This window comes from Lithobates pipiens, unplaced genomic scaffold, assembly GCF_037356315.1.
Source record: "Lithobates pipiens isolate NorthernLeopardFrog02 unplaced genomic scaffold, aLitPip1_a1.2 Scaffold_28, whole genome shotgun sequence".
Taxonomy (NCBI): Eukaryota; Metazoa; Chordata; class Amphibia; order Anura; family Ranidae; genus Lithobates; species Lithobates pipiens.
In genome coordinates, this window is record NW_027507789.1 from 177,113,701 (window position 1) to 177,140,013 (window position 26,313).

The 26,313-nt window shown below is 45.2% G+C and overlaps 1 protein-coding gene across 1 annotated transcript in view; it reads right to left on the reverse strand.

Moving 5' to 3' along the window:
- Positions 1–2,547: 2,547 nt before the first annotated feature.
- Positions 2,548–26,313, reverse strand: part of LOC143935849 (beta-1,4 N-acetylgalactosaminyltransferase 2-like) — a 168,627-nt gene continuing 144,861 nt past the window's right edge. Inside the window, exons 7-10 of the mRNA XM_077459974.1 lie at positions 23,855–24,042; positions 21,242–21,382; positions 17,585–17,807; positions 2,548–4,859 (exon numbers count right to left, since the gene is read on the reverse strand). Coding sequence (XP_077316100.1) covers positions 4,648–4,859; positions 17,585–17,807; positions 21,242–21,382; positions 23,855–24,042 — 764 coding nt within the window. The 3' untranslated portion in view covers positions 2,548–4,647. The remainder of the gene's footprint in view (positions 4,860–17,584; positions 17,808–21,241; positions 21,383–23,854; positions 24,043–26,313) is intronic.

Sequence of the window (26,313 nt, forward strand, 5' to 3'; positions counted from 1 at the left end):
AATACATTTTATAGAGTGTCTACACTAATGCCGCATACACACGATTGGATAAGCCGCCCGTGTGTGGGCTCTGGCTGACTTTTTGTTCCCAAAAGTCCAACAGACTTAGAAAGAAGTCTTGACTCAAAATTGTCCGCCGGACACAATCCGCCCGTCTGTGTGCTAGTCCGCCGGACTTTTGAAATGAACGGACTTGCCCACACACGGAGAAAAGTCAGTTAATTTAGAACGTGGCTCCAGGTAGAAGGGACTAGCGAAGGAAGTCAATGTCGCCTCCTCCATTGGCGAGATTGACACCTTGCTAGCCCCGTCACCTGGTATGGATTTAAAGGGGAAGTCCTATGCTGAAAAAACGGCATGGGGGTCCCCACAAAGTCCATAGCAGACCCTTATCCGAGCATGCAGCTCGGCCGGTCAGGAAAGGGGGTGGGGACGAGCGAGCGCCCCCCCCTCTCCTGAGCGTACCAGGCCACGTGCGCTCAACATGGGGGGATGCTTTGGGGAAGGGGGGTCTGCTATGGACTTTGGGGGGACCCCACACTGTTTTTTCGGTGTAGGGATTCCCCTTTAAGTCCATACCAGGTGACGGGGCTAGCAAGGTGTCAATCTCGCCGATGGAGGCGGCGACATTGACCTTCTTCACTAGTTCCATCTACCTGGAGCCACGTTCAAAATGAACAGACTTTACACCGTGTGTGGGCAAGTCTGTTCATTTCAAAAGTCTGGCGGACTCCCGTCATAGTCCGGCAGTTTGTCAGAAAAGTCCGGTCGTTTGTGGGCAGGTCCGCTTGTTCGGAAAGTCCGGCGGGTTGTCCGCCGGATAGTCTGATCGTGTGTACACGGCATTAGAGACACTTCTCTCTTCTTTTTTTCCAAGCTGGCAGGAGACATATTTTTCTGGCAGATATGGGCCATCTGGGCTGAATTTGAATGCCTACATTTTTTGAACTACAGTTGGAACAATCACTTGTGATCATCATAATGCACCAATGTGATCTTTGATCCTCGTCTTGCCACTGTTCGATGCCCATGCAGAAGGTGTTTCATACATGGAGACATAGATGGTCTGAGAAAGGAGCAGGAAGCTCTGAAACATGTAACCACACCGTTTCAGCGTCAGGACCCTTCCGCAGCTGATGTCACATCCTGATGTCACGTCTGCTTCTAAGTGTAGACACTCTATAAAATGTATTGCTCAAAAAGTAATGCACCAATGTGATCCTTGATCCTCGTCCTGCCATTATTTTATGTCCAAGCGGAAGTTGTTCCATACATGGAGACATGGATGGCCTCAGAAAGGAGCAGGAAGCTCTGAAACTTGTAGCCACGCACCTTTAGCAGGAGGACTATCCACAGCTGACATCAATTCCGCTTCTAAGTGTAGACACTCTATAAAATGTGCTGCTCAAAAAGTAATGCACCAATGTTAATCTTGATCCTCATCTTGCCATTATTTGATGTCCAAGCCTAAAGTGTTCCATACATGGAAACATGCATGGCCTGAGAAAGGAGCAGAAAGCACTGAAACTGGTAGCCACACCCCTTCAGTGCCAGGACCTTCAGCACATGACGTCACTTCCACATTTGCACCCTCAGTACTTCCCAGGGTGAAAATTTATACAAATACTGTAACACTGCTGAAAACGGATGTATACAATATCAACTATGTTCAAATCAGTGATACCAATATATTAAAACTATATAATGCAATCTTTCAATACTGTGCAAAAAAAAAATAGGAAATACATGTCCATCAAATCAGTTCTCAGTCTATAAAAATCTTTTTTTTCAGAATGAAGATATTAATCACTCTCCATAATTTGAATTTCTCACTTCCAAAACGCTCACCTCCACTCTGGAGAAACACAAATTAGTGTATGAGCGGCAGCTACATTCAATTTCAAACAATATTTATGGAACTTTATGTTGCACTTTGCTACTTTATAATGCGAGCACAAAAATGTTTTTGTTTTTTTGAGAGGTAGCACAAGTGATACACATTATGCTTTTAAGGGTGGCTCTAGACGTTTCCTTGTTCACAAGCTAGCGTTGCCTACACAGAGCTGCAGTCGTTGTTACAGCAGGAGATACAGTCATTAAGGATCTGTGCGGATACTTCAATGTGACATGCAAGCAAGTACCTATGTTCAGTGAGTTGCTAATTGTCCTTTACAATAAATGGGTGTATTTTAATGTTACACTTATTTGGTGCCACTTCTTTACCTTTTTACCATTACAGAGACTGCTTCTACATCCTGGGTAAGCTTCCTTAAGTGTTTTGGACACTATACATATAAACTTTTTTTTGGAATGTCCTATATTTACTGTATATGCTTTGCACATGGTATTTGGATATTTCATCTATTGTGTTGCCCTGATTACATCATGATAATTAGGACGGTGTTTGGGTGGTTTTAACTTCTAATACTCCATTTATCATTTATTATGGCAAGATAGAAATACTTGGCCATTAGGGAGGTACGCAATCCATGTTAGCTTACTATAGTTTGGACTTTACTGGTACCAGGGAGGGATAACCACACCAAATTATAAAAAGTTCAATTTTATTACAAATCATTAAAAAACATTGAAAAACAATCCATATTATGCGATGTATGCCAATATTGTTAGGACTTTGCTATAAAATCCAAGAGGTCAATGTGTTTCACATATACATACTTAGGACCTTATTATCTTGGCAGCAAAGAAAATAACCTAACTGAAGAAAGACATACAAAATCAGTATATGACAACATCACCATCATTTATTCATTCACTGTTATGCATGGAAACTTCATTATTCCGAATAATTATTAACCTTATATATACTTTATTTTATTTTTTTGTTTTTTGTTAAATGTAAATGCTTATCAGCAAGACTCACCCAATGCCAAATAAATAAGTCTTACTAGAAGGTTTAAAGCAGAGTACAACCCAAAAGTGGAAGCTCCGCTTCTTCGCACCTTCCTCTCCTCCACCTTTCAGGGGGATACCAGGTATCTGTTCTCACTTCTGCATAGTTGTGCGGCAATCTACGAAACATCTGGCCTCACCTTCTTCCACCCCGATGCCTTCTGGGAGACACACAGGTCCTAGAAGATAGTGGAACCATTCAGAAAGCACAGCCTGACTCACACATGCACAGTGGGAAACAGGCTGTTAAGCCGCAAGGCTTCACTTCCTGTTTCCCTTAGCAAGGATGTCAGCACCTGCACCCGGAGCCGATGGACAGGTAGGCTTCGGGTGCCAACATTGCGGGTTCATTGGACAGGTAAATGTTCTTATCAGTGGCGGTGCGTCTATAAAGGGCGCAGGAGCGCCGCCCCCCTCCTATCACTCTCTAATCACCATAGATAGATTCATGCATTGCATGAATCTATCTATGGTTGCTGCTGACACCCCCTATTCAGGTGCCCGGCCCCTTTTCGGTCACGGGGCACCTGAATTACAGTGGTGGGGGGTGTTTTTTGGAATCACCTGATTAGAGCTGTAAGCTCTAATAGGCGCCCAAAAAAGTGAGAAGCGGCCGCAGCGCTGTGCGTTCCTTGTCACTCAGCTCAATGTTAGCAAAGCCGAGGGAATTCGCTTTGCTGACATTGACCCGCCTCTCAGCCAATCAGATGGCCGGGTCTGTTACTGGTCGCCTGATTGGCTGAAATGTCAGGCGCTGTGATTGGATGCCTATCAGGCGTCCAATCATAGGAGAGGAGGACGGGAGAAGACACATGGAGGGGAGAAGACGCATGGAAGACAACGCTCGCCGTCACTCGCTGCCCCACCGAGACAGGGTAAGTGTCCAGCAGATATCAAGCGGGCAGGGGCGAAGGGGAATCACATTGGCAGCATTGGATGGCACAGTGGCAGCATTGGATGGCACAGTGGCAGCATTGGGAGTATTTGATGGCACAGTGGCAGCATTGGGAGCATTTGATGTCACAGTGGCAGCATTGGGAGCATTGGATGGGACAGTGGCAGCATTGGATGGCACAGAGAGAGCATTCGATGGCACAGTGGCAGCATTGGGAGCATTTGATTGCACAGTGGCAGCATTGGATGGGACAGTGGTAGCATTGGATGGCGCAATGGGAACATTTGAAGGCACAGTGGCATTATTGGGAGCATTTGATGGCACAGTGACAGCATTGGATGGCAGTGTGGCACAGTGGCAGCATTGGGAGCATTTGATGGCACAGTGGCAACATTGGATGGCACAGTGGCAGTGTTTGATGTGCACAGTGGCTGCGTTTGATGGCACAGTGGCGGTATTTGATAGGCACAGTGGCTGCATTTAATGGCACAGTGGCTGCGTTTGATGGCACAGTGGCACCGTTTGATGGGCACAGTTACAGTGGCTGCGTTTGATGGCACAGTGGCTGCATTTGATGGCACAGTGAGGCTGCAATTGCTGTTTTTTTTTTTTTTTTTTTTTTATTTGTTTGCGTCCCCCCAAAAAATTTTGAGCACCAGCCACCACTGGTCCTTATATTAAAAGTCAGCAGCTACAGTATTTTTAGCTGCTGACTTTAAAAAAAATTTAAAATTCACCCAGGCTGGAACTCTGCTTTGAATAGATCCATTTATTTAATCATATTAAATCAAATTATATATTACATGCTTTGATCAGCAACCATCCATTAAAAAAAATAATTAGCGTCTTGTGTAACAGCTCAGCCAGTTCTTGAAGTAAAGAAGTGCAAGTTTAGTCCTCTCTTGCTGTGCAGTGCTTTGCCGGAATGAGTTGTATCTTTGTGACTCTTTAAGTAGGGTTTCATCTTTTGGTTTTTCATGTTTCTGGTGTCCAATAGTGACATGGCTACAAGAACCCACTCTCAGGCGCCCCAAACCATCAATGAAGAATTCTGGAATTCAAAAAAAAAATACATTTTTAATATTTTCTTTAAATACAACTAAAGACTCCTGTCAGCCCTTGTACACACGGTCAGACATTCCGACAACCAAATCCGTCTGAGTAATTCCGATGGATTAATTCCGGAAGAGGTCCGGAAGTGATTTTGCATACACACGGTCGGACTAAGTTGTCGGAAAATCCGATTGCACATAACGTGATGACCTCTTCTGGAATTAATCCGTCGGAATTACACCGACAGATTTGGTTGTCGGAATCTCCGACCGTGTGTACAAGGGCTTGGAAAACTTGGTCCGTCGGATATTCCGACGGAAACAGTCCAATGCAGACCACACGCAGTCGGAATATCCGACAAAACGGTCCGATAGGACACATTCCGTCGGAATCTCCGACCGTGCGTACAAGGGCTAAGACAGGCTAAGCAAGCTATGGAAGTACAGCCATCAGGCTTCAGGCTGAAACGTAAGCATTAACAGTTTCCAGAAGTGGCAAGATGGCTGGAGCTCCAAACAGCACCTCTCTTGGCTGGGTGATGACAGAAAGTGGAGGGGATGTGGCTACATGTTTCAGGGCAGACAGAAGGACCCCTTTATTAAACCATAGGATGTTTTGATAAAGGTTTGATGCCTCGACCAGCCACATGCCTACTGAGCTCTGCAGCCTCACGGTGATCCTAAGGAGGTCTATATGGGTCTATGACATGCCATGATCTACTTTTATCTAGTGAGTGCATTTTTTTTTTGTCTTTTATACTTTTTGTAAATAAACCACTACACCTAGATGAAGGAGCAGTCTTGCATCTTTTTTTTTTCTCCACAGATAAAACTTGGAAAAGACTCCTTTATATCCTGTCTGAATACTGTTGTCATCCAAGAGAATTGGCTGGCTTTACATGAGACGTACATGTGATGAATCTCAGTTAAGCTCAGATATACAGTGTATGGAAGACAGAAGAGGCTTCATATTGTACTGTAGTAACAACCATTTATTAAAAAGAAAAGTATTGCACTTACACGACAGAAGAAAAAATCAGTGAAACAAACAGACTGCAATCACGGCTGCGGTCCTTGACAGTGCATGATAACGTCTCAGATGTGGCTCCACCCAACGCGTAGCAGGCGTCTACAGGAAATAGAGGCTCCCAGATTGTATTAATCTGTGTCCTCACTAGTGATGAGTGAATTGGCCTGAGTTTTGTTTGTGGAAGGATCCATGAACCCCTGAGCATGGTAGCTGAACCCATTTAAAGACTATGGCAGCTGAATCTTTGTATTTTTTATTTTATTTCCCCATGTCAATGCCAATTTGCAAGCTTTTGGTAAAAAATAAATAAAATGGGGCACTGGTACCTGGGCACTGCCTTTGGGGACACGTACCAATGCAAAAAAATTAAAATAAATTAAATTACCATTTTGCGGGGAGCAGGTCTTTTAAAAAGGTAACATTAAAAATATACAATTCCATTAATTAACATGCCTGAGGGAATCCTTGCATCACTTTTAAATGACAAACGGTTGGTCTGCTTTTGGTATCCATACCATCTACTGGATAAGCGTCTGGTATGGATTTTGAGGTGTACCCCCACTTTTTTTCTTAAAGGGACAGTACTTTAAGAAAAATATAAACAACATTGTGGGACCCCCCCCCCCCTTCCCTGCCACATACCAGACCCGTATCTAGGCATGCAGCCAATATGATATAGATCCATCTTCAATCACGATGGACAATGCCCATCGACACAATGACCCCTGCCACAATAATCCCCTCCTGCCACACTCCCATTGCAAATAACAGCTCCCCGGTGGCTGCTATATGTCAACAACTGGCTGGGGATGTTGGCTGATGTCACTGGCCAAAATATACGCAGTCAATGACATCACTGCCGGCTTGTTTACAATTTCAATCAAGACCAGCAGGTGGATGAAAATTTTAATTTAATGGTAATACTGATACCACCACCAAAATGGATAACTGGCTTCTGGCTGCAGCAGTCTGAGGTTCAGGCAAGCAGGCAAACTGGCCAAATCAGGCCATTTAGTCCACCCATTCTGTGAACAAGTTAGGATTGGGGTGAACTCATAGCTGACCCAAAACTAAAGCTAATCTTTGTGACTCCCCACTGGCGATATCTCCCTTCCCTATCCTTATGACAGGAGGTCAGAGGGATTAGAAGTATAAGGAAGTCCCTCCAATGGGGATAGAGGTATCAACAAAAAAATACTTTTAGAGTACAGTAAGGTAACAGCTATATGGCAAAAAAGACTGCCAGAACTTCTAACCCTTCCCCTATTACATTCTAAATAAATGCAAAAGAAATGGCTAAAGTATAGAAATAACATGGATTGCATTGTCTGTTTGGGTTTAATATTACTTTCTCTTGTGGTGAGTTTTATGGCTTGGCAGAACAATTGATGATTAAAAGAATTCAGATTCATAGGCTCTGGATGAGTATCTGTATCTAGTACCTTGTTGTATGGGGCTTGATAGGCACAGGGGGCACCACTCCATGTCATTATATTCTATTCACTAGGCTAGTTTTGAAAATTATGATGTTATCCATTCTTTTGGCCCTTCCTTGTGCTTCATGTAATTCTATATGTAGCACCCTTGTCTTAAACAATGTTGCTAGTAAATTTAGTTGTGCTAGGTGGTAACTAGCCTGGCTAATTTGTAGTCTTGATCAACTGTTTTTTCTCCTAAGCTTGAGTTTAATCGTAGTCTCTCTCTTCTGTCAATAGGTGACACTGTTGCCTTGGCATTAGAATGATAGATTACAATGAATTCAGGTTATGAATAAATATGTTGTCTCAGGCAATTATCAGGAGTTTCCTTTGGCCACTTTGCATGCTGAGATAAGCTATTTATTTGGAAGAAGTCAGGTGATCGGGGTTTTTCCACCTGGGCTGCAACCTGGGGGGAAGTGTGTGGAGCAGCAGAAGAGCTCGGCCTGTGGGGAGCCTGATCATTGCCAGGAGGCAAAAGAGAAGGTGTTGCCAGAGAGATGACCACTCCTGTTGCTGGAGGCAAGTGTTGAAGGGATTGAGTTCTGAAGGAGTACAAGATCAGATCCTTCACTAGCCAGGGACAGTGAAGTAAGTGGGAAAGCTTCAGTATAGACTGATCCAGGAATACAGCGGGTAGCTCTAAGTAGAGCTTGAAGAGATGTACAGCTGGTAGCTGTGAGTCAGGCCTAGGGATGAGCCGAACACCCCCCCGGTTCGGTTCGTACCAGAACTTTCGAACGGACCCCAAATTCGTACGAACGTTAGAACCCCATTGAAGTCTATGGGACTCGAACGTTCGAAATTAAAAGTGTTAATTTTAACGGCTAATATGCAAGATACTGTCCTAAAAAGGGTTTGGGGACCTGGCTCCTGCCCCAGGGGACATGGGTCACTGCAAAAAAAACTTTTAAAAATGACCGTTTTGGCGGGAGCACTGATTTTAATGATGATTAAAGTGAAAAAAAAAGTGAAATATTCCTTTAAATAGGGTGCCTGGGGGGGTGTCTGTAGTATGCCTGTGAAGTGCCACGTGTTTCCGGTGTTTAGAACAGTCCCTGCACAAAATGACATTAAACAGAAATAACATCATTGAAAACTGCTTGCGGTTTTAATGTTATATCTGGTTCCTGCAATATGGTTGAAAACCAATGAGAAAAATGGCATGGGTAGCCCTCCTTGCCCATTACCAGCCCCTTTGGGTCTTGTACGCATATCAAGGTGAACCCTGTACCCATATTAAAAAAAAGGAAATGCGTGTGGCCCCCAGGCCCTATATACTCAGAACAGCAGTATACAGGCGGTGCAAACAAGACAGGGACTGTGTAGGTTTGTTGTGTTAAGTTGAATCTGTTTGTAATTTTCAACTGGTACATTTTTAAAGTGTAGCTCCAGTCAAAAAAACTATTTTTAAGCTTTTTGGAAAACATAGGGAAGGGTTATCACCCCTGTATAATTTGTTTTGTCGTCCATCTTTTTTCATCTCACTTGCTGTTGTCTCCTTCCGTTTGCAAGTAGGAGATGTTTGTAAGTTGGATGTTTGAAAGTAGGGGCCTGCTCTATATGCTCTGCAGAAATGGCGGAACAAGGTGTTGGTTTTGCCACAACATTGTAAGCCCTCAAAGTGACTCTTGCTGGGCGCTGGAGCGCCCTGCTGTGAACGATTATATCAAGAATTGTAATTACATGCCATTGTTGAACAGTGGTAGAAGAATTGACCTTTGGTGGTTGTGGTTGTGGTGCTGGTGCCACAACACTATAAGTCCTCACAGTTACTCTGGGTGGGCACAGGAACGGGCCCTCCTGTGAAATATTATATCAAGAATTGTAATTACATGTCCCTGTTAAACAGGGGCAGAAAAATTGGGCCTTAGGCGCTTGTTCCAACGACACTGCAACCTCTCCCATATACTCTAGTTTTATTGCAGGAATTAGCCCTGCTGCAAAGCATTGCATCAAAAATTGTACTTAAACGCCCCTGTTAAACAGGGGCAGAAAAATTGGGCTAATGGCATCACCCAGAACCAGAAATGTACTTCCAACATATCAGCGGAGGAGGAAGAGGATAGACAATCAACATAACAGGACAGTCACTCAGCATCAGCATAGGCAGTCTTGAAGGGATGTGATATTTCAAAAAAAATTATTCGGTTACATCAGCTTCAGGTGCTTGGTAGCTGTGGGTGATCCAAGACTGATTCAAATTGATGAAGGTCAGTCGATCAACTGATTCGGTGGACAGGCGCACCCTGTGATCGGTAACAAAGCCACCAGCAGCACTGAAGGTGCGTTCCGAAAGAACGCTGGATGCAGGACAGGCCAGTAGCTCAATTGCATACTGTGCAAGCTCTGGCCAGTGATCCATCCTCAAGACCCAGTAAGCCAGAGGATTTTCGGTGGGAAAGGTGTCCAAGTCTGACCTTGCCCCTAGGTATTCCTGCACCATGTAAATCAGACGCTGGCGATGGTTGCTGGAACCGATCATACCTTGGGGCTGCGGACTAAAAAATTGTCTGAAAGCATCAGTCAGACGGCCACCTTCTCCACCGCTCCTTCTGACCGATGCCTCAGCAACACGTTGTCCAGGACCAGGAGTTTGTAACCTCCCAGTCTCTGGGAACGCGTTGCACAGACCTTTCTGCAAGGCCTCCCGGAGATGTCTCATCCTCTGCTCCCTCTGCGATGGCAAGATAAGGTCGGCAACCTTACCCTTGTACCGTGGATCAAGGAGAGTGGCCAGCCAGTAATGGTCCCTCTCCTTGATCCAAAGAATACGAGGATCCTCCCGCAGGCTTCGCAGGATCAGGGAGGACATGCAGCGTAGGTTAGCTGAGGCATTCGGTCCGGAGTCCTCTGGGTCACTAAGGACAACAAGATCCGCAGCTACCTCCTCCCAGCCACGTACAAGTCCACATGTTTCTTGGGATTGTAAATCATCCCTACAAGACTGCTGCTGCTGATGCTGAGTGCCAGCCTCCACCTCCATGCTGACACAATCATCCTCCTCCTCCTCTTCCTCCTCCTCATCCTCTTCCTGTGTGATGGGTGGCACAGCAGGAACACTGTCTGGATAAAGGGGGTCTTGAGAGGCAAGGAAGTCCTCCTCTTCCTGCCTCTGTTCTGCCTCAAGTGCCCTGTCCATTATTCCACGCAGCGTATGCTCCAAGAGGTGGACAAGAGGTACAGTGTCACTGATGCATGCACTGTCACTGCTCACCATCCTTGTGGCCTCCTCAAACGGTGACAGGACAGTGCATGCATCCCTGATCATGCCCCACTGGCGTGGTGAGAAAAAAACGAGCTCCCCTGACCCTGTCTTGGTGCCGTAGTCGCATAGGTACTCATTGATGGCCCTCTGCTGCGTGTGCAGCCGCTGCAGCATGGCCAACGTTGAGTTCCACCTGGTGGGCATGTCACATATAAGGCGGTTCTTGGGCAGGTTCAACTCCTTTTGGAGCTCAGCCAGCCGAGCACAGGCATTAAATGATCAGCGGAAATGAACACAGACTTTCCTGGCCTGCTTCAGGACATCCTGTAAGCCCGGCTACCTGCCCAAGAACCGCTGCACCACCAGGTTAAGGACTTGAGCTACACAGGGCACATGGGTCAGTTGTCCCTGTCGGAGGGCGGAGAGGAGGTTGGTGCCATTGTCGCAAACCACCATTCCTGGCTTAAGCTGGCGTGGCGTCAACCACCTCTCGGCCTGCCCCTGCAGAGCTGACAAAACATCCGCCCCAGTGTGGCTCCTGTCCCCCAAACAAACCAGCGCAAGCACGGCATGGCATCGTTTTGCCTGCGTACTTGCGTAGCCCCTGGAACGCCTACGGAGCACCGCTGGTTCTGAGGACAGAGCACTGGAAGAGGCCATGGAGGAAGAAGAAGAGGAGGGGGTGGAGGAGAGAGGTGTGTCACAACCAATAGTAGCATTTTGGAGGCGTGGTGGCGGAACAACCTCCAACACTACTGCACCTTGTCCTGCATCCTTCCCAGCTGCCAGAAGAGTGACCCAATGGGCCGTGAAAGACAGGTAACGTCCCTGTCCATGCCTGCTGGACCATGAGTCAGCGGTAATATGCACCTTACTGCTGACCGCCCTGTCCACCGAGGCAAGGACATTGCCTTCCACATGCCGGTAGAGAGCCGGAATCACCTTCCGTGAGAAAAAGTGGCGTTTGGGGACCTGCCACTGAGGAACCGCACATTGTACAAACTCACGGAAGGGGGCCGAGTCTACCAACTGAAAAGGCAGCAGTTGAAGTGCTAGCAATTTAGCCAAGCTAGCATTCAACCGCTGGGCATGTGGATGGCTGGGAGTGAACTTCTTTCGCCGGTCCAGCAGCTGGGGCAGGGACATTTGCCTGCTATAATCGGATGTGGGTGTACCGCTAGCAGAGTTCCCGGAAGCACTTGGCTGTGACACACCTAATTCTACACCTTCATTCCTCTCAGAGCAGGTTTCAGAGAGGACTGAAGGTCTAGTGGGGTTGGAGATGCCAGCTGATGAGGAGCAAGGAGAGGTCCGCTTTGTTCTTTGGTGTGGGTCTTTGAGGTACGCTTGCCAACAAGCTGCATGGCAGGTCAACATATGTCTGGTCAAGCATGTGGTGCCCAAGCGGCTGATGTTTTGGCCACGCAAGATACGCTTGAGACATATGTTGCAAATAGCAGCGGTGCGATCTGATGCACTCGTCTCAAAAAAGGCCCACACCAAAGAACTTTTAGAATAACGCGCAGAGGCAGCGCCCTGCACAGGCGGAGCTCTGCGGTGTGATTCAGTCGGTGTGCTGCCCCTAAGCTGGCCCCCGGAGGGCATCCTGCCTCGTTGGACATGTGCCTCCTCCTCCTCCTCCTCCTCCTCCTCTCTCCTACCAGGCACCCACGTGGAGTCAGTGCCCTCATCATCCCCTCCCTCTTCATCGCTGTAGCAAACCTGGCAGTGTGCTGCAGCTTGTGGAACAGGACTGCCAGATTGCTGTCCTTCTTGAGCATCCCCTCTCTCTGCGCTCACGCTACTGCCTTCCTCTAGCTGAGTGTCATCATCAGAGCCCACAAAACACTGGACATCCTCCTGGAGCATGTACCCAACACTGTGCTCAAAGAGTTCAGGAGACTCCTCAGGAGGACGTGGTGGGTCTAGGGAAGGAGTCACTGATGATGACATTGAGAGGAGGGAAGACGATGCGTTGGCAGCTGCTTTGCTAGTACCCTGAGACTGGGTGAGAGAGGATGAGGAGGATGAAGAGGGCTTGGTCATCCACTCTACCAAGTCGTTGGCATGTTGCGGTTCAACATGTCCAGCTGCCGAAAAGAAGGACAAGCGCGTCCCATGGCCACGTGTTGATGACAATGCACCGCGTCCACAACCAGCACTGTTGTCTCTAGACACAGAGCCTGCTTGCCCTCTTTTATCGGCTCGCGCCTGTCTGCCTCTCCTTGCTGGCCTTCCAGACATGGTAATGGCCTGAAGGGAGTTGGGTAAAAAAGCAGTTGGGTAGTGTATATTGTGCTAGAGGCACACAACACCCACTAACTCCTGCAGATGCCTTTATTATAGAACACCAGAGATAAAGGGGTATATACAGATGTATACTGTGCTGTGCTGGAGGCACACACAACTTCCAATAACTCCTGCAGATGGCAAGTGGTCTCAAATAGAGAAGAGCTATGTAGGTGGATATAGCGGTATGTACTGGGTACAGAGCATGCAGACAGCACGCAGAGCCTGCTTGCCCTCTTTTATCGGCTCGCGCCTGTCTGCCTCTCCTTGCTGGCCTTCCAGACATGGTAATGGCCTGAAGGGAGTTGGGTAAAACAGCAGTGTAATGGAGTCACACAACACCCACTAAGCCCTGCAGATGGCTCTATTAGAGAACAGCAATAAACGGTAGATACAGGTGTATATTGTGCTGGAGTCACACAACACCCACTAACTCCTGCAGATGCCTTTATTATAGAACACCAGAGATAAAGGGGTATACTGTAATTGAGTCACACAACACCCACTAAGCCCTGCAGATGGCTCTATTAGAGAACAGCAATAAAGGGTAGATACAGGAGTATATTGTGCTGGAGGCACAAAAACCCACTAACTCCTGCAGATGCCTTTTTTATAGAACACCAGAGATAAAGGGGTATATACAGATGTATACTGTGCTGTGCTGGAGGCACACACAACTTCCAATAACTCCTGCAGATGGCAAGTGGGCTCAAATAGAGAAGAGCTATATAGGTGGATATAGCGGTGTGTACTGGGTACAGAGCACGCAGACAGCACGCACAAGCTCCTAACACTACTGACTGCAAGCTCTATTATAAAAGATAGATCACTAGCTATATAGGTGAGGTGAATATAGCGGTGTATACTGCAGTCAGGGCACACAGATAACAACCACTACACAACAGCAAGATCGAAAATCGTCCGAAAACGATCGGTGTGTACTGTGTTTAAGGTACACAGAACACCCACTAACTGCTTCAGACGCCAACACACTACACTAGGCCGCCGCGCTGGCGGCCTTATATAGTGTGGGGCGTGTACTACACAGCCTGAGCTATGATTGGCCACAGGCATCCTGCCTGTGGCTAATCATGGCTCTCCTCGCTGCTGGCGCTGTGATTGGCCAAGCATGCGGGGTCACAGTGCATGCTTGGCCAATCATGAGCCAGCAATGCACTGCGATGACGCAGTGCATTGTGGGCCGTGAGCGCCACACGAATTTGTCGCAAACGACCCATAACGTTCGGAATTCGCCGAACGGGCGAACAGCCGATGTTCGAGTCGAACGTATGTTCGACTTGAACACGAAGCTCATCCCTAGTGGGGACATCCCTGCCTGTGCTGTTTGCTGCTGGACTGTGCTGCTGATACCAGCAGTTGCAGGAGGTGCCCTAAAAGTGACATACTGGTCGGTGCCCTGGAGTTGCCAGTATGCCTCACTCTGCAAAGTGATATGCTGATCTGCTGCCTTGGATTGTCAGCATGTCTTGTTCTTCACATGTGAGGAAACATGATCTCAGTCCCTGGTTGTGATAAAGAAAGGCTGAGATATATTCTAAGTGCAGGGGGACTTTGTTGCTCCAGAAGATGGGAAAGTTCTTCATGATTACAGTCCCTTGCATGCTTGCGTTGCTGAAGTGCTTGTTTGAAAGTAGCCATGCACGCAGTCCAGTGCTTGTTCCTGGGAAAGTTGCTGACCATTTTTATTGCAATTACAAGGAAAGTGCCTATTAGACTTTGGGGCTCCATGGACAATGGAATGTTTTGTTAGTTAGTAAGATAGGCTGTGCTGTGGCAAAGGGGCAAGTCTTTACCTCCAATCTGGATCTCGTGGAATCAAATGCTCACCTATGGACTGTTCTCTCTTTACTGACCACTAAATGGCGTGAGCGTGCCACTCTGAGTGAGTCCTAAGTTCTTGCTTCAAAATATTCCAGTATAGGTTGCTACTAATTCATTTTGAAGTATGCTAAAAATGCTTTGGGAAAAACAGTGTCACTCTCACGGGAGTTTCCACGTGTAAATATTGCTAGGTACAGTTATTTACTAGAATATTATATATATATATGTGTGTGTGTGTGTGTGTGTGTGTGTGTGTGTGTGTGTGTGTGTGTGTGTGTGTGTGTGTGTGTGTGTGTGTGTGTGTGTGTGTGTGTGTGTATATATATATATACACACACACACACAGTGCCTTGCAAAAGTATTCATCCCCCTTGGCATTTTTCGTGTTTAGTTGCCTCACAACCTGGAATTAACATGGATTGTTTGAGTATTTGCATCATTTAATTTATTATTTATTGTGACGCAAACAACAAAAAGGACAAAATAACAGAAAAAGTCAATGTGCATACCTATTCACCCCCCTAAAGGCAATACTTTGTAGAGCCACCTTTTGTGGCTATCACAGCTTAAAGTCGCTTTAGATAAGTCTCTATGAGTCTTGCCACATCTTACCACTGGGATTTTTTCCCATTCCTCCTTGCAAAACTGCTCCAGCTCCTTCAAGTTTGCGCTTGTGAACAGCAATCTTTAAGTTTGACCACAGATTTTTAATTGGATTGAGGTCTGGGCTTTGACTAGGCCATTCCAACACATTTACATGTTTCCCCTTAAACCACTCAAGTGTTGCTTTAGCAGTGTGTTTGGGGTCATTGTCCTGCTGGAAGGTGAACCTCTGTCTTAGCCTCAAATCACACACAGAGTGGTACAGGCTTTGCTCAAGAATATCCCTGTATTTAGCACCATCCATCTTTCCCTCAACTCCGATCAGTTTCCCAGTCCCGACTGTTGAAAAACATCCCCATCCTATGATTCTCCCACCACCCTGTTTTACTGTGGGGATGTGTAATTTGAGTGATGTGATGTGTTGGGTTTGCGCTAGACATAGGATTTTCATTGATGGCCAAAAAGTAACATTTTTGTCTCATCAGACCAGAGCACCTTCCTCCATACATTTTGGGAGTCTCCCACATGCCTTTTCGCAAACTCAAAACGTGCCATTTTGTTTTTTGCTGAAAGTAATGGCTTTCTTCTGGCCACTCTGCAAAAAAGCCCAACTCTATGGAGCGTACGGCTTATTGTCGTCCAATGTACAGATACTGCAGTCTCTGCTGTGGAACTCTGCAGCTCCTCCAGGCTTACTTTAGGTCTCTGTGCTGCCTCTCCTATCCTGGTCCTGGAGTTTTGGTGTGCGCCCATCTCTTGGCAGGTTTTCTGTTGTGCCATGTTCTATCCATTTGGGTATAATAGATTTGATGCTGCTCCTAGGGATTATCAAAGATTTGGATATTTTTTTATAACCTGACTTGTACTTCTCAACAACATTGTCCCTCACTTGTTTGGAGAGTTCCTTGGTTCCTTGGCAGTGTTTGGTTAGTGGTGCCTCTTGCTTATGTGTTGCAGCCTTTGGGGCCTTTCAAAAAAGTGTGTATATCTAATGACAGATCATGTGACACTTATGCTGTGTACTTACGATCGGACATTTGGACAACAGATTCTCATGTTTTTCTTCCGACGGATGTTGGTTCAAACTTGTCTTGCATACACACGGTCACACAAAGTTGATCGGGAATTCCGTATGCCAAGAACGTGGTGACATACAACACGTACTACGAGCTGAGAAAAAGGAAGTTCAATAGCCAGTGCTGCTCTTTTGCTTGATTCCGAGAATGCGTGGCATTTTGTGCATCGGAATTGTGTACACACGATTGGAATTTGCGCAAACTGATTTTTTTCTCAGAAAATCTGAGAACCAGATCTCAAATTTTGTGTGACGGAAATTCCGATGGAAACTGTTCAATGGAGTCTACACACGGTCGTAATTTTCAGAGAAAAGGCTCCCATCGAACATTTTCCGTTGGAAAATATGACCATGTGTGCAAGGCATAAGATTGCACACAGGTGGACATCATTTCACTAATTATGTGAATTCTGAAGGTAATTGGTTGCACCAGAGCTTTTTATGGGCTTCATAACAAAGGAGGTGAATGCATACACACATGCCAATTATCAGTTTTTTTTTTCTGAAAAATAGTTTTAAGTATATACTTTTCTAGTTTTACTACACTAACTTAGACTATTGTGTTCTGATCCATCACATATAATTCATATTAAAAAAACATTGAACTAAATGCTTTAATTTAACAAAATAAGTAAAAAGTTAAGGGGGTGAATAATTTTGCAAGGCACTAGTATATATATATATATATATATATATATATATATATATATATATAGTGTGTGTGTGTGTGTGTGTGTGTATATATATATATATATATATAATAACCTCAGCAGTATCGACTAAGCTGGAAAGGCAACTTATCCAAATAGGAACACCCCAGCAGCTCTCATCAAACCATAACGTGTGAGAAAAGAGAAAGGGAATGCTCCAATAGTGGTCAGGTCAAAAGAGGTAGGTTTATTGAAACCAACAAGCATAAAATAATAAAATAGTGATCACATAGAAATAAAAGCAATGTGGGGAGCGATAAGACGGGAAAGGCTTATCGCTCCCCACTTTGCTTTTATTTCTATTTTATTGCACTCTATATTGACAAAAACATTGACAAACATATTGAATATTAAGGGAACATCATGACTCCACCTTTGCAGACCTTTTATAATTTCCTGTTACTGGAAACATGGACTTGGTTTTCCTGAAATGATTGCTTACATTGGATTTTGCTGAGCATGAAAGATAATGAAAAACACCGTAATTACCAGTATGTGCTACTCTGTTCAGCTTTGGGTCAAATCCAACTCCAAGAACTCTCTCGGTATGGGCCAGGAAGAAATTCACTACTCCTGCAGTCAGGACACAATTAGGAAAACCTTTGATTGGATGGTATCCACCTCCTCGCCAATGTAGACAATCGCCTTCATCGTCACCTTCTTCCCAGATGAGTTTGAAGCTGAAATGGTTACCTGCCACATTACCACCTACCTGTAACAAAAGCAAATGTTAAATGATATTGAACAATGATACTGATACAACGTTGTCAGTCCTGGCCATGAAGTGAACTAAAGAGATTTTCGGATTAGAATTGAAAAAAAAAGAAATATTGGCTAAGCTTGATGAGGAAGAGAGATACTCTACAATGTAGTTAGAGAACTGCTTTCACGTGACCGAAACAGAGTTGAAAGTTTATCAAGCACCCCCTAGTTAGATAACTCGGAGCCGAGGAGAACATCTATTTCTAGCAAAGCAATTTTTCATCAACAGACTGGGAAAATCAAAACACTAATGCCGCGTACACACGATCTGACTATCTGGCGGACATAGTCTGGTGGACAAACCGCCGGAAAGTCCACCAGACTTTCCAAACGACCGGACTTTGGCGGGAGTCTGCCGTACTTTTCAAATGAACGGACTTGCCCACACACGGAGCAAAGTCCGTTCATTTTGAACGCGTCTCCAGGTAGCCGGGACTAGCGAAGGAAGTCAATGTCAGAGATTGACACGTCGCTGGTCTCGTCACCTGGTATGGACTGAAAGGGAAAGCCCTACATCGAAAAAACGGCGTGGGGGTCCCCCCTAGGTCCATATCAGACCCTTATCCGACCACGCTACTCGGCCGGTCAGGAAAGGGGGTAGGGTCGAGTGAGCACCCCCCCCCCTCCTGAGCAGTACCAGGCCACATGCCCTCAACATGGGGGGATGCTTTGCAAAGCACCTTGACCCCATGTTGATGAGGACAAGGGCCTCTTCCCGACAACCCTGGCCGTTGGTTGTTGGGGTCTGCGGGTGGGGGGCTTATCGGAATCTGGGAGCCCCCTTTAATAAGGACCCTGGCAGGTGTCGGCCCTTCTATTCACTGGTGAGGTAGTCTGAACCCACCGGCATCCTCAATAACCAGCAGATAGCTATACATACATACATACAAACAATGGTATCTCCATGGTGGTCACCCCTAGCTCCTCTCTGCTCAGTCTCTTGTGCAGGAGCCATCAATACCTCTGGAACATTGCATCGGGGGAGTAGCTAGGAAAGCTGGACAGGACAGCCCCGGGTGACTTGGAAAGTTTGTTTTCTGAAGCACTTTTGAAAAGCACACCAAAGATGAAGCATGCAGTTCTTTTCAGACCTCAACACAAACACAGTGCAGTGATATGAAAAGTCACATAGGATTTAAAGGGGAATAATTTTGACGTGCCTTTGTCACGCTGGAAATGTGCCTTCTAGTGTGGCAAAAGTGCACCAATGTGGAAGGGTCCTTATATGTAATATTCTTTCTAGTGGTACTACATTGTTCATGCTTTTGTGTTCTTGTTTTCAAATAAAACAAGAAGACTCAGCCATGTCTCCAACTTCATCTTGACTAGTATTTGACGACGCAAATACTACGAAACGCGTAGAGGCTGTGGGAGAAAGTTTTGTTACATGAGGAGCCGGAGACAGGTTGGCTGAGTGAGGGGAGGAAGGATCCACCTGCGGAACATCATTGGCACACCCAATTCTATGCTGTTTACATATGGCTGGATAAGCTTAGTGTCAGCTAGAAGACACATTAAGATGTGAGTGCAATATGTTTTTTTTAAAAGTTTTAAAATTAAAGTGGAAACGGTTTTACACTATGTTGGTTTCATTTACCTTTCTATGATTGTACAAATAACTGAGGAATTGCTAACGGGAGAGCGTATTAAGGAGTGGTTATCCTTTGAATGAACCGCTTTATAACAGCGAAGTCTGGTGAGTGGCCATTCTACAAGGTGGTGGTGGCATGATTTGGCTTTTCCGTTGATATATGAGAACAAAAGTCCTTAGGTTCCATGCACACTGGAGCTCATAAACTGCAGTTTATTGGAGTTTGGGCGTTTTTTTTAAAAGCCCATAAACTCCACTCTATGTTAGCCTATGTGTCCATGCACACATGGACGTTTTTTAGCTTTAATGAGCAGTGGAGTTTATGGGCTTTTTTCTGAAAGCCAGAAATTTACGTTCAAGGTGCCGTTTTTCACCGCCAAAAAACATCAAACACTGATAAACGTGCATAAACGATCATAAACCCGCGTTAATTAGTGTTCGGCGTTCTATTTTTTCAATGCATTGTGGGAGTTTGGAATGCACCGTGGGATTTTTGGAGTTTCCTCTGTGTATTTTCATTAAAAATGCCCATAAACACTCATAAACGCTAGTACAAAACGCTATTAAAAGCAGTTTTTTCAACCAGCGTTTTCTGCCAGCAATCTGGCATCCAGAAAAAGCTTTTTTGAGCTTCAGTGTGCATGGACCCTTAGGGCCGGTTCACACAGCGAGGCGCGGCGAGGCGTCTCCGACTTACCTCGCCGCGACCTGCGGGGAGCTCAGCGGCGACTTGCAGAGGACTTCTGTATAGAAGTCAATGCAAGTCGCCCCCGAAGTCGCCCCGAAGTAGTACAGGAACCTTTTTTCTGAGTCGGAGCGACTCGAGTCGCTCCTCTCAGAACGGTTCCATAGTACAGAACGGGGGCGACTTGCGGGAGCGAGGCGAGGCGAGCCGTGTCGCCTCGCCTCGCCCCGCTGTGTGAACCGGCCCTTAGGAGAAAATATAAAAGTGAAATACTAATCAGAGGGTGAATTGGATTCAGATTGAAGCGGGGGGGGGGGGGGATTTGGTTTTAAGAACCATTGCATACAAGGACTATTATTTAATTTGTTACACATATTTTTTTCCATTGCTAATTTATACTGTATTGTTTTTGTTTATTTTGTATTTTTCAATACAATATTGGATTGTGATTGTTTGGAGGGGTCCTTAGGGGAAATAATATTACACCTTGAGGATATGTTGTGAATATGAAATGGTAGATAGGAATTAATACATTGGGTGGTTATAATTATAATATTTATATATTTATTTTTTCTGGGTAGATATATATATTTTCACATTTTTATATATAGTACATGCACTTTAGAAATATTGGGTAATTAGCAAATAGGGGGCGCAATCCCCAAACATAGGTTATATACACTGTAATCACTCAAGTAGCAATTAACCTGAATGATTGGTCCTGCAAGCAGATTGTTTGGCCCCTAGGGTCAATTATTCATAAGTAATCGTTTAATGCATCACTGTAATGTTAAGCATGCTTTCTCATTCTACCAAGAATTTAAATAAAATTAGATTGAACATGAACTTTAAAGACATCTTATGTACAGTCTAAAGAAACCATAAATCTAGGTTAGTGGTAACCAAATTGCAGCCCCGGGAGCACCATTCCCTCTTCTGATACCATCAATAGGGGACAATTCTTTTCATTGATAACAATTATTCCTCCCATTGAAACCAATAATGGGGCGCTTAAGCCGGGGCATTTTCTATTTCCACTGGTCACAGCCTGCTCCCCTAAAACCTAAAGGAGTGCGAATTAACAATTTGTAGTAGCAGTGGATCTCACCATATCCAAGTCGGTTCCTTCCAATACATCCACCAGTTTTTCTATTTTTGTGTTTTCCGTAAACAGAAAGTCATCATCCACCCAGAGGAAATATTTGGTGGTTACTTGGGATACAGCAAGATTCCTGCCCGCAAACCAGCCCTGGAAAAAAACAAGGCGTGTTTATCGTTCAGAAATATTTCATTCTCCAATCTGTAGGCCACCTGAGTTAATAATCCTTTAGAAATTTGAGATTTGCAACATCAACGGCATAGTCAACCATTGTCACTATTAGGAAGACAATTCAGAGCAATGTTGTTAGCTGATGCTGGAGTGGGTGCATGCAGACAGGAAGAGACTGAAAGGCTGGAGAAGATGTAACAAGGAATGAACGTTTGGAATTATTGACATTTCTCCAACTGTCTATGCCATGCTCATGCAGACATATCATTTAATGTTGAACTTCAGACACATGGCTAAATGCATAGATGATAGATACTGTATATAGAAGCTGTTTTACCTGTCAAAGGATTTGTATTTTTGTTCGGCCACTTCTTAAATTCACAAAGCTCTACTGCACTGTCTGACAAGGGAGGGGACCTTATTTTTCCTCTACTGCAGTTCAGTATTGGCTGGCAAAAGTCTTCCAACAGTTCTGTTGAACAAAAGCCGATTGTTAGATTGGCTTCTGTCAGGCAGGAACAGCCATAGATAGATCAAATTTCGCCTGGTCCCTGCTGAACTAACCAAATTTTAATCTTGCCAATCAGCCAATTTTCAGACTTGAATCAAACTTTGAGGAAAAAACCTCAGATTTCTCTACAAAAATGGATCCTGGACTTTCTACTTCCTCCAGAGTGGCTTCTGTCTCCTAACAGGTCAGCAATACAGTCTTTATGAGGAGCTCTTAGCCCCCTTTAAATGAACCTTCAGACCACAGCTAAAAACTACCAGCCCACCTGGTTGCCTTGAAAAGTATCCCAGAGCAAGGGATTCCAGAACAGACTTGCAGTACTGTCCCAGGAAGAACTGGTTGGGTATGGCACCTAGTAGCCCTCTCCCTTGTAAGCCCTGGGGGTGCAGAGGTACTCACGCTGTCCTTGTCCTGCAGCTGTAGGTGAAACTGTTTCAGGCCTTTAGCTGGGCTAGTTTCCTTCCTGGCTAACAGGCTGTTCTTCCCTGGTGTACTTTAGGGCAGTGGAAATCCCTCTTTTAGCATCCATCCTACCTCCAGCCTAGAGGAAGACCCTCTTCCTCCAGGGCCCCCTCCCAGGCCATGCATAGCAGCACTTCAACACTCCATTTTCAACCCAACACCCCTGCTGGCCAGGCTTCTCAATATTTATGGGCTGGTTCAGCCACCATGCCAGGCAACCTGGGGGTTTTGCCAGATTCCCATAAATATTCAGATCCCTTCCCCTATACCCTCCCCCACTAGCTTCTAGACCAGGGATATGCAATTAGCGGACCTCCAGCTGTTACAAAACTACAAGTCCCATCATGCCTCTGCCTTTGGGTGTCATGCTTGTGGCTGTCAGAGTCTCGTAATGCCTCATGGGACTTGTAGTTCTGCAACAGCTGGAGGTCCGCTAATTGCATATCCCTGTTCTAAATGTTTCCATTAAACCTCCAAAACCAGGGGCAGTTGATAGAAGCCTGTCTGCAGAGCCTGTCAGCCAGACCTGAATCTGAACCCTGACCAAATGAACAGACTCATACAACTACCATGAGTCAAGTAAGTTTTTCTACACTTATTCTAGCACTGGAGGGTGTTGCAAAAGATACATTTAAGAAAGCATAAAATGAATACAGAGCTGCATTAATGCGTCTATTACATCTGCCTGCTGCCTGGAGTTCAGCATTAACTGGTTCCCGACCAGCTCAGCAGATATACTGTGGCAGAATGGCTCCCCTTGGCGAAACTCCGTACGAGTATTACCAATGCGCGTGGCCAGCGGGCATGATCGCCACCAGCCACACGCAATAGCATGCACGAGCGCCAGCATTGGGATTTGTGTGTTTAAACACACAAATCCATGTGCTGTCAGGGAAGAGGAAACATATTGTTTGTTCCTACTAAGTAGGAAAAACAATATGTCTCCTCTCCTAGTAACTCCCATTCCCACAAAGTTAGAACACACTGAGGGAACACACAGTTAACCCCTTGATTGCTTCCTAGTGTTAACCCCTTCCCTGCCAGTGACATTTACATCGCTGTATAATTGTCAATGGTCCCAAAAATAGTGTTAAAAGTGTTCGATCTGTCGGTCGCAATGTCCCAGTATCACTAAAAATCGCAGATCACCGCCATTACTAGTAAAAAAAAATCATAAAAATTCCATAAATCTTTCCCATAGTTTGTAGACGCTATAAATTTTGCACAAACCAATCAATATACGCTTATTGCGATTTTTCTTTACCAAAAATATGTAGAAGAATATATATTGGACTAAACTGATGAAGACATTTTTTATTTTTATTTTATTTGGGGGATAATTATTATAGAAAAAGTCAAAAATATTGTTTTTTTTTTCAAAATTGTCGCTCTTTTTATTGTTTATAGCGCAAAAAAATAAAAACTGAAGAGGTGATCAAATACCACTAAAAGAAAGCTCTATTTGGGATGGACTTTACCTTAGCAAATGGCATAATGTACTGTTCTACATTTGGATCTTCAATTTTCTCTGGATTCTCATTGTCATCTGCCACGATGACCTTAATGTCAGGGTAATACAGACGTATACTTTTTATCAGCTCCCGTAACTTATAATAGCGCAGAAATGTCTTTGTGGTGATTGTCACCAAGGAGCTAATATTTCCATCTACAAATAAAGTATACAAAATAAGATAGTCATGTCAACACACACACGGCATAGCATCATCATTTTAGTTTGCTTATTTCTGCTTCGGGTCATACAGGAGCAAGCCAATTCAAACTTTTCTTTGACACCTCAAATTCCTGTAGCATTTTCATCAAATTATGGTATGTGCACATCAATATAGAATATAGACTTTACATTTTTGGGGATGGGTGGAAGAACTAAACATTTAATTTCTTTGTTAATCATCATTAATTCATGTGGGATGGTGTAATTAGTAATTTAGACAATGAATTTGGGCCCCTCTTTATCTCCAGTATAGTGATGCCATTAAAGGGGTTGTAAAGGTTTGTTTTTTATTTTCTAAATAGGTTCCTTTAAGCTAGTGCATTGTTGGTTCACTTACCTTTTCCTTCGATTTCCCATCTAAATGTTTTTTTTCTTTGTCTGAATATCTCACTTCCTGTTTCTCCTCAGTAAACTTTACATCATCATCCGAGCAGGGTTAGTCAGCCAGAACAGCTTACTGAACAGCTTACTGAGGAGGAACAGGAAGTGAGAAATTCAGACAAAGAAAACAAAGAAAAAAAAACATTTAGAGGGGAAATCGAAGGAAAAGATAAGTGAACCAACAATGCACTAGCTTAAAGGAAACTCTTTAGAAAATAAAAAACAAACATTTACAACCCCTTTAATCCCCTATTGGCATGCCAGGAGTGTGTGCACTCATGCTCCATCATAGCTGCTGGTTCCAGCATCCTGGTTTTGGCTATGATGAATCCCTGTCTGTCTGTCCACCTGCAAGGTGATTAATGTGGCCAGTCTCTGGGTGGAGACCAAACCTGATTTAAGCCAGCCAAGCCTGCAGTCTCATGCTTGTGATAGTGTGTTTAATATGCAGGGCTTTTTTTCTCAGAAAAAGGGTTGCAGGAACTCAACCACGCCCCCATCACACTATGGCCTAACAGTAGGAGAGTCTTAATGGGAAATTTTTAAATACCAGTAGTGTGCTCTGCACAGGGTATAGAGTTTATTTGTGCACTGCATACAGAGTGAAGAGCTCAGGCATGCACTGATTACATTCAGGGTTTAGGAGTGCGCTATGTACAGAGTGCAGGGTTCAGAGGTGCTCTACATACAGAGTGCAGGGTTCAGGAGTGCTCCACATACAGAGTGCAGGGTTCAGGAGTGCTCCACATACAGAGTGCAGGGTTCAGGAGTGCACTACATACAGAGTGCAGGGTTCAGGAGTGCGCCACATACAGAGTACAGGGTTCAGGAGTGCTCCACATACAGAGTGCAGGGTTCAGGAGTGCACTACATACAGAGTGCAGGGTTCAGGAGTGCGCCACATACAGAGTGCAGAGTGCCGGTGTGCGCTACATACAGAGTGCAGAGTTCAGAAGTGCGCTACGTACAGAGTGCATTTGTTCTAAGATGGGGGGAAAGAGTTGACACTGGTGCTATGTTGTTAGTTGGGCATTGGTGTTAAATAGGGGAGGAGGGTGTGCTAATTTGGATGAGAGGAGGAACATTGGTGATAAGCGGGGGGGGGGGGTATTGGTGCTAAGTGGGGCACATTGAGGATAAGTGGGGGGAGAGGGGAGCATTGGTGCTTAGTGGAGAAGAGAGGTGGCATTGGGTATAAGAGGGGGAGGGGGACATTGAGGACCAGCATGGAGAGAGGGGGCCACTGGAGCTAAGTAGGGGGAGAGAGGGACTTTGGTGCTAAATGGGGGGAGGTAGCTATTTTGGTGCTAAATGTGGGGAGGACATTGGTGTTAAATGGTGGGAGAAGGGAGCTATTTGTGCTAAGTGGAGGGAGAGGGGGACATTGGTGCTCAGTGGGGGGGGCATTGATGCTAAGTGGGCAGTAGGTGGTATGTTGGAGCTAAGTGGGGGAACATTGGTGCTTAGTGGGGTAGAGGGGGGAGATTGGTGCTAGGTGAGGGAAAAGGGGGGACATTGGTGCTAAATGAGGGGGAAAGGGAGCTGCGGGTACTAAGTGGGGGGGGAAAGGGAAGACATTGGTGCTAAATGTGGGGAGAAGGGAGCTATTAGTGCTAAGTGGGGGAGAGAGGGGGACATTGGTGCTTAGTGTGGAACATCAGTGCCAAGTGATGGACATTGATGCTTAGTATGGGGATGGGGGGAATTGGTGCTAAATGGGGAACGAGGAGGGACACTGCTGCCAAGTGGGGGGAGAAAGGGGACATCAGGGATCAGTGTGGAGAGAGGGGGACATTAGTGGGGGGTTGATATTTTGCGTATGCA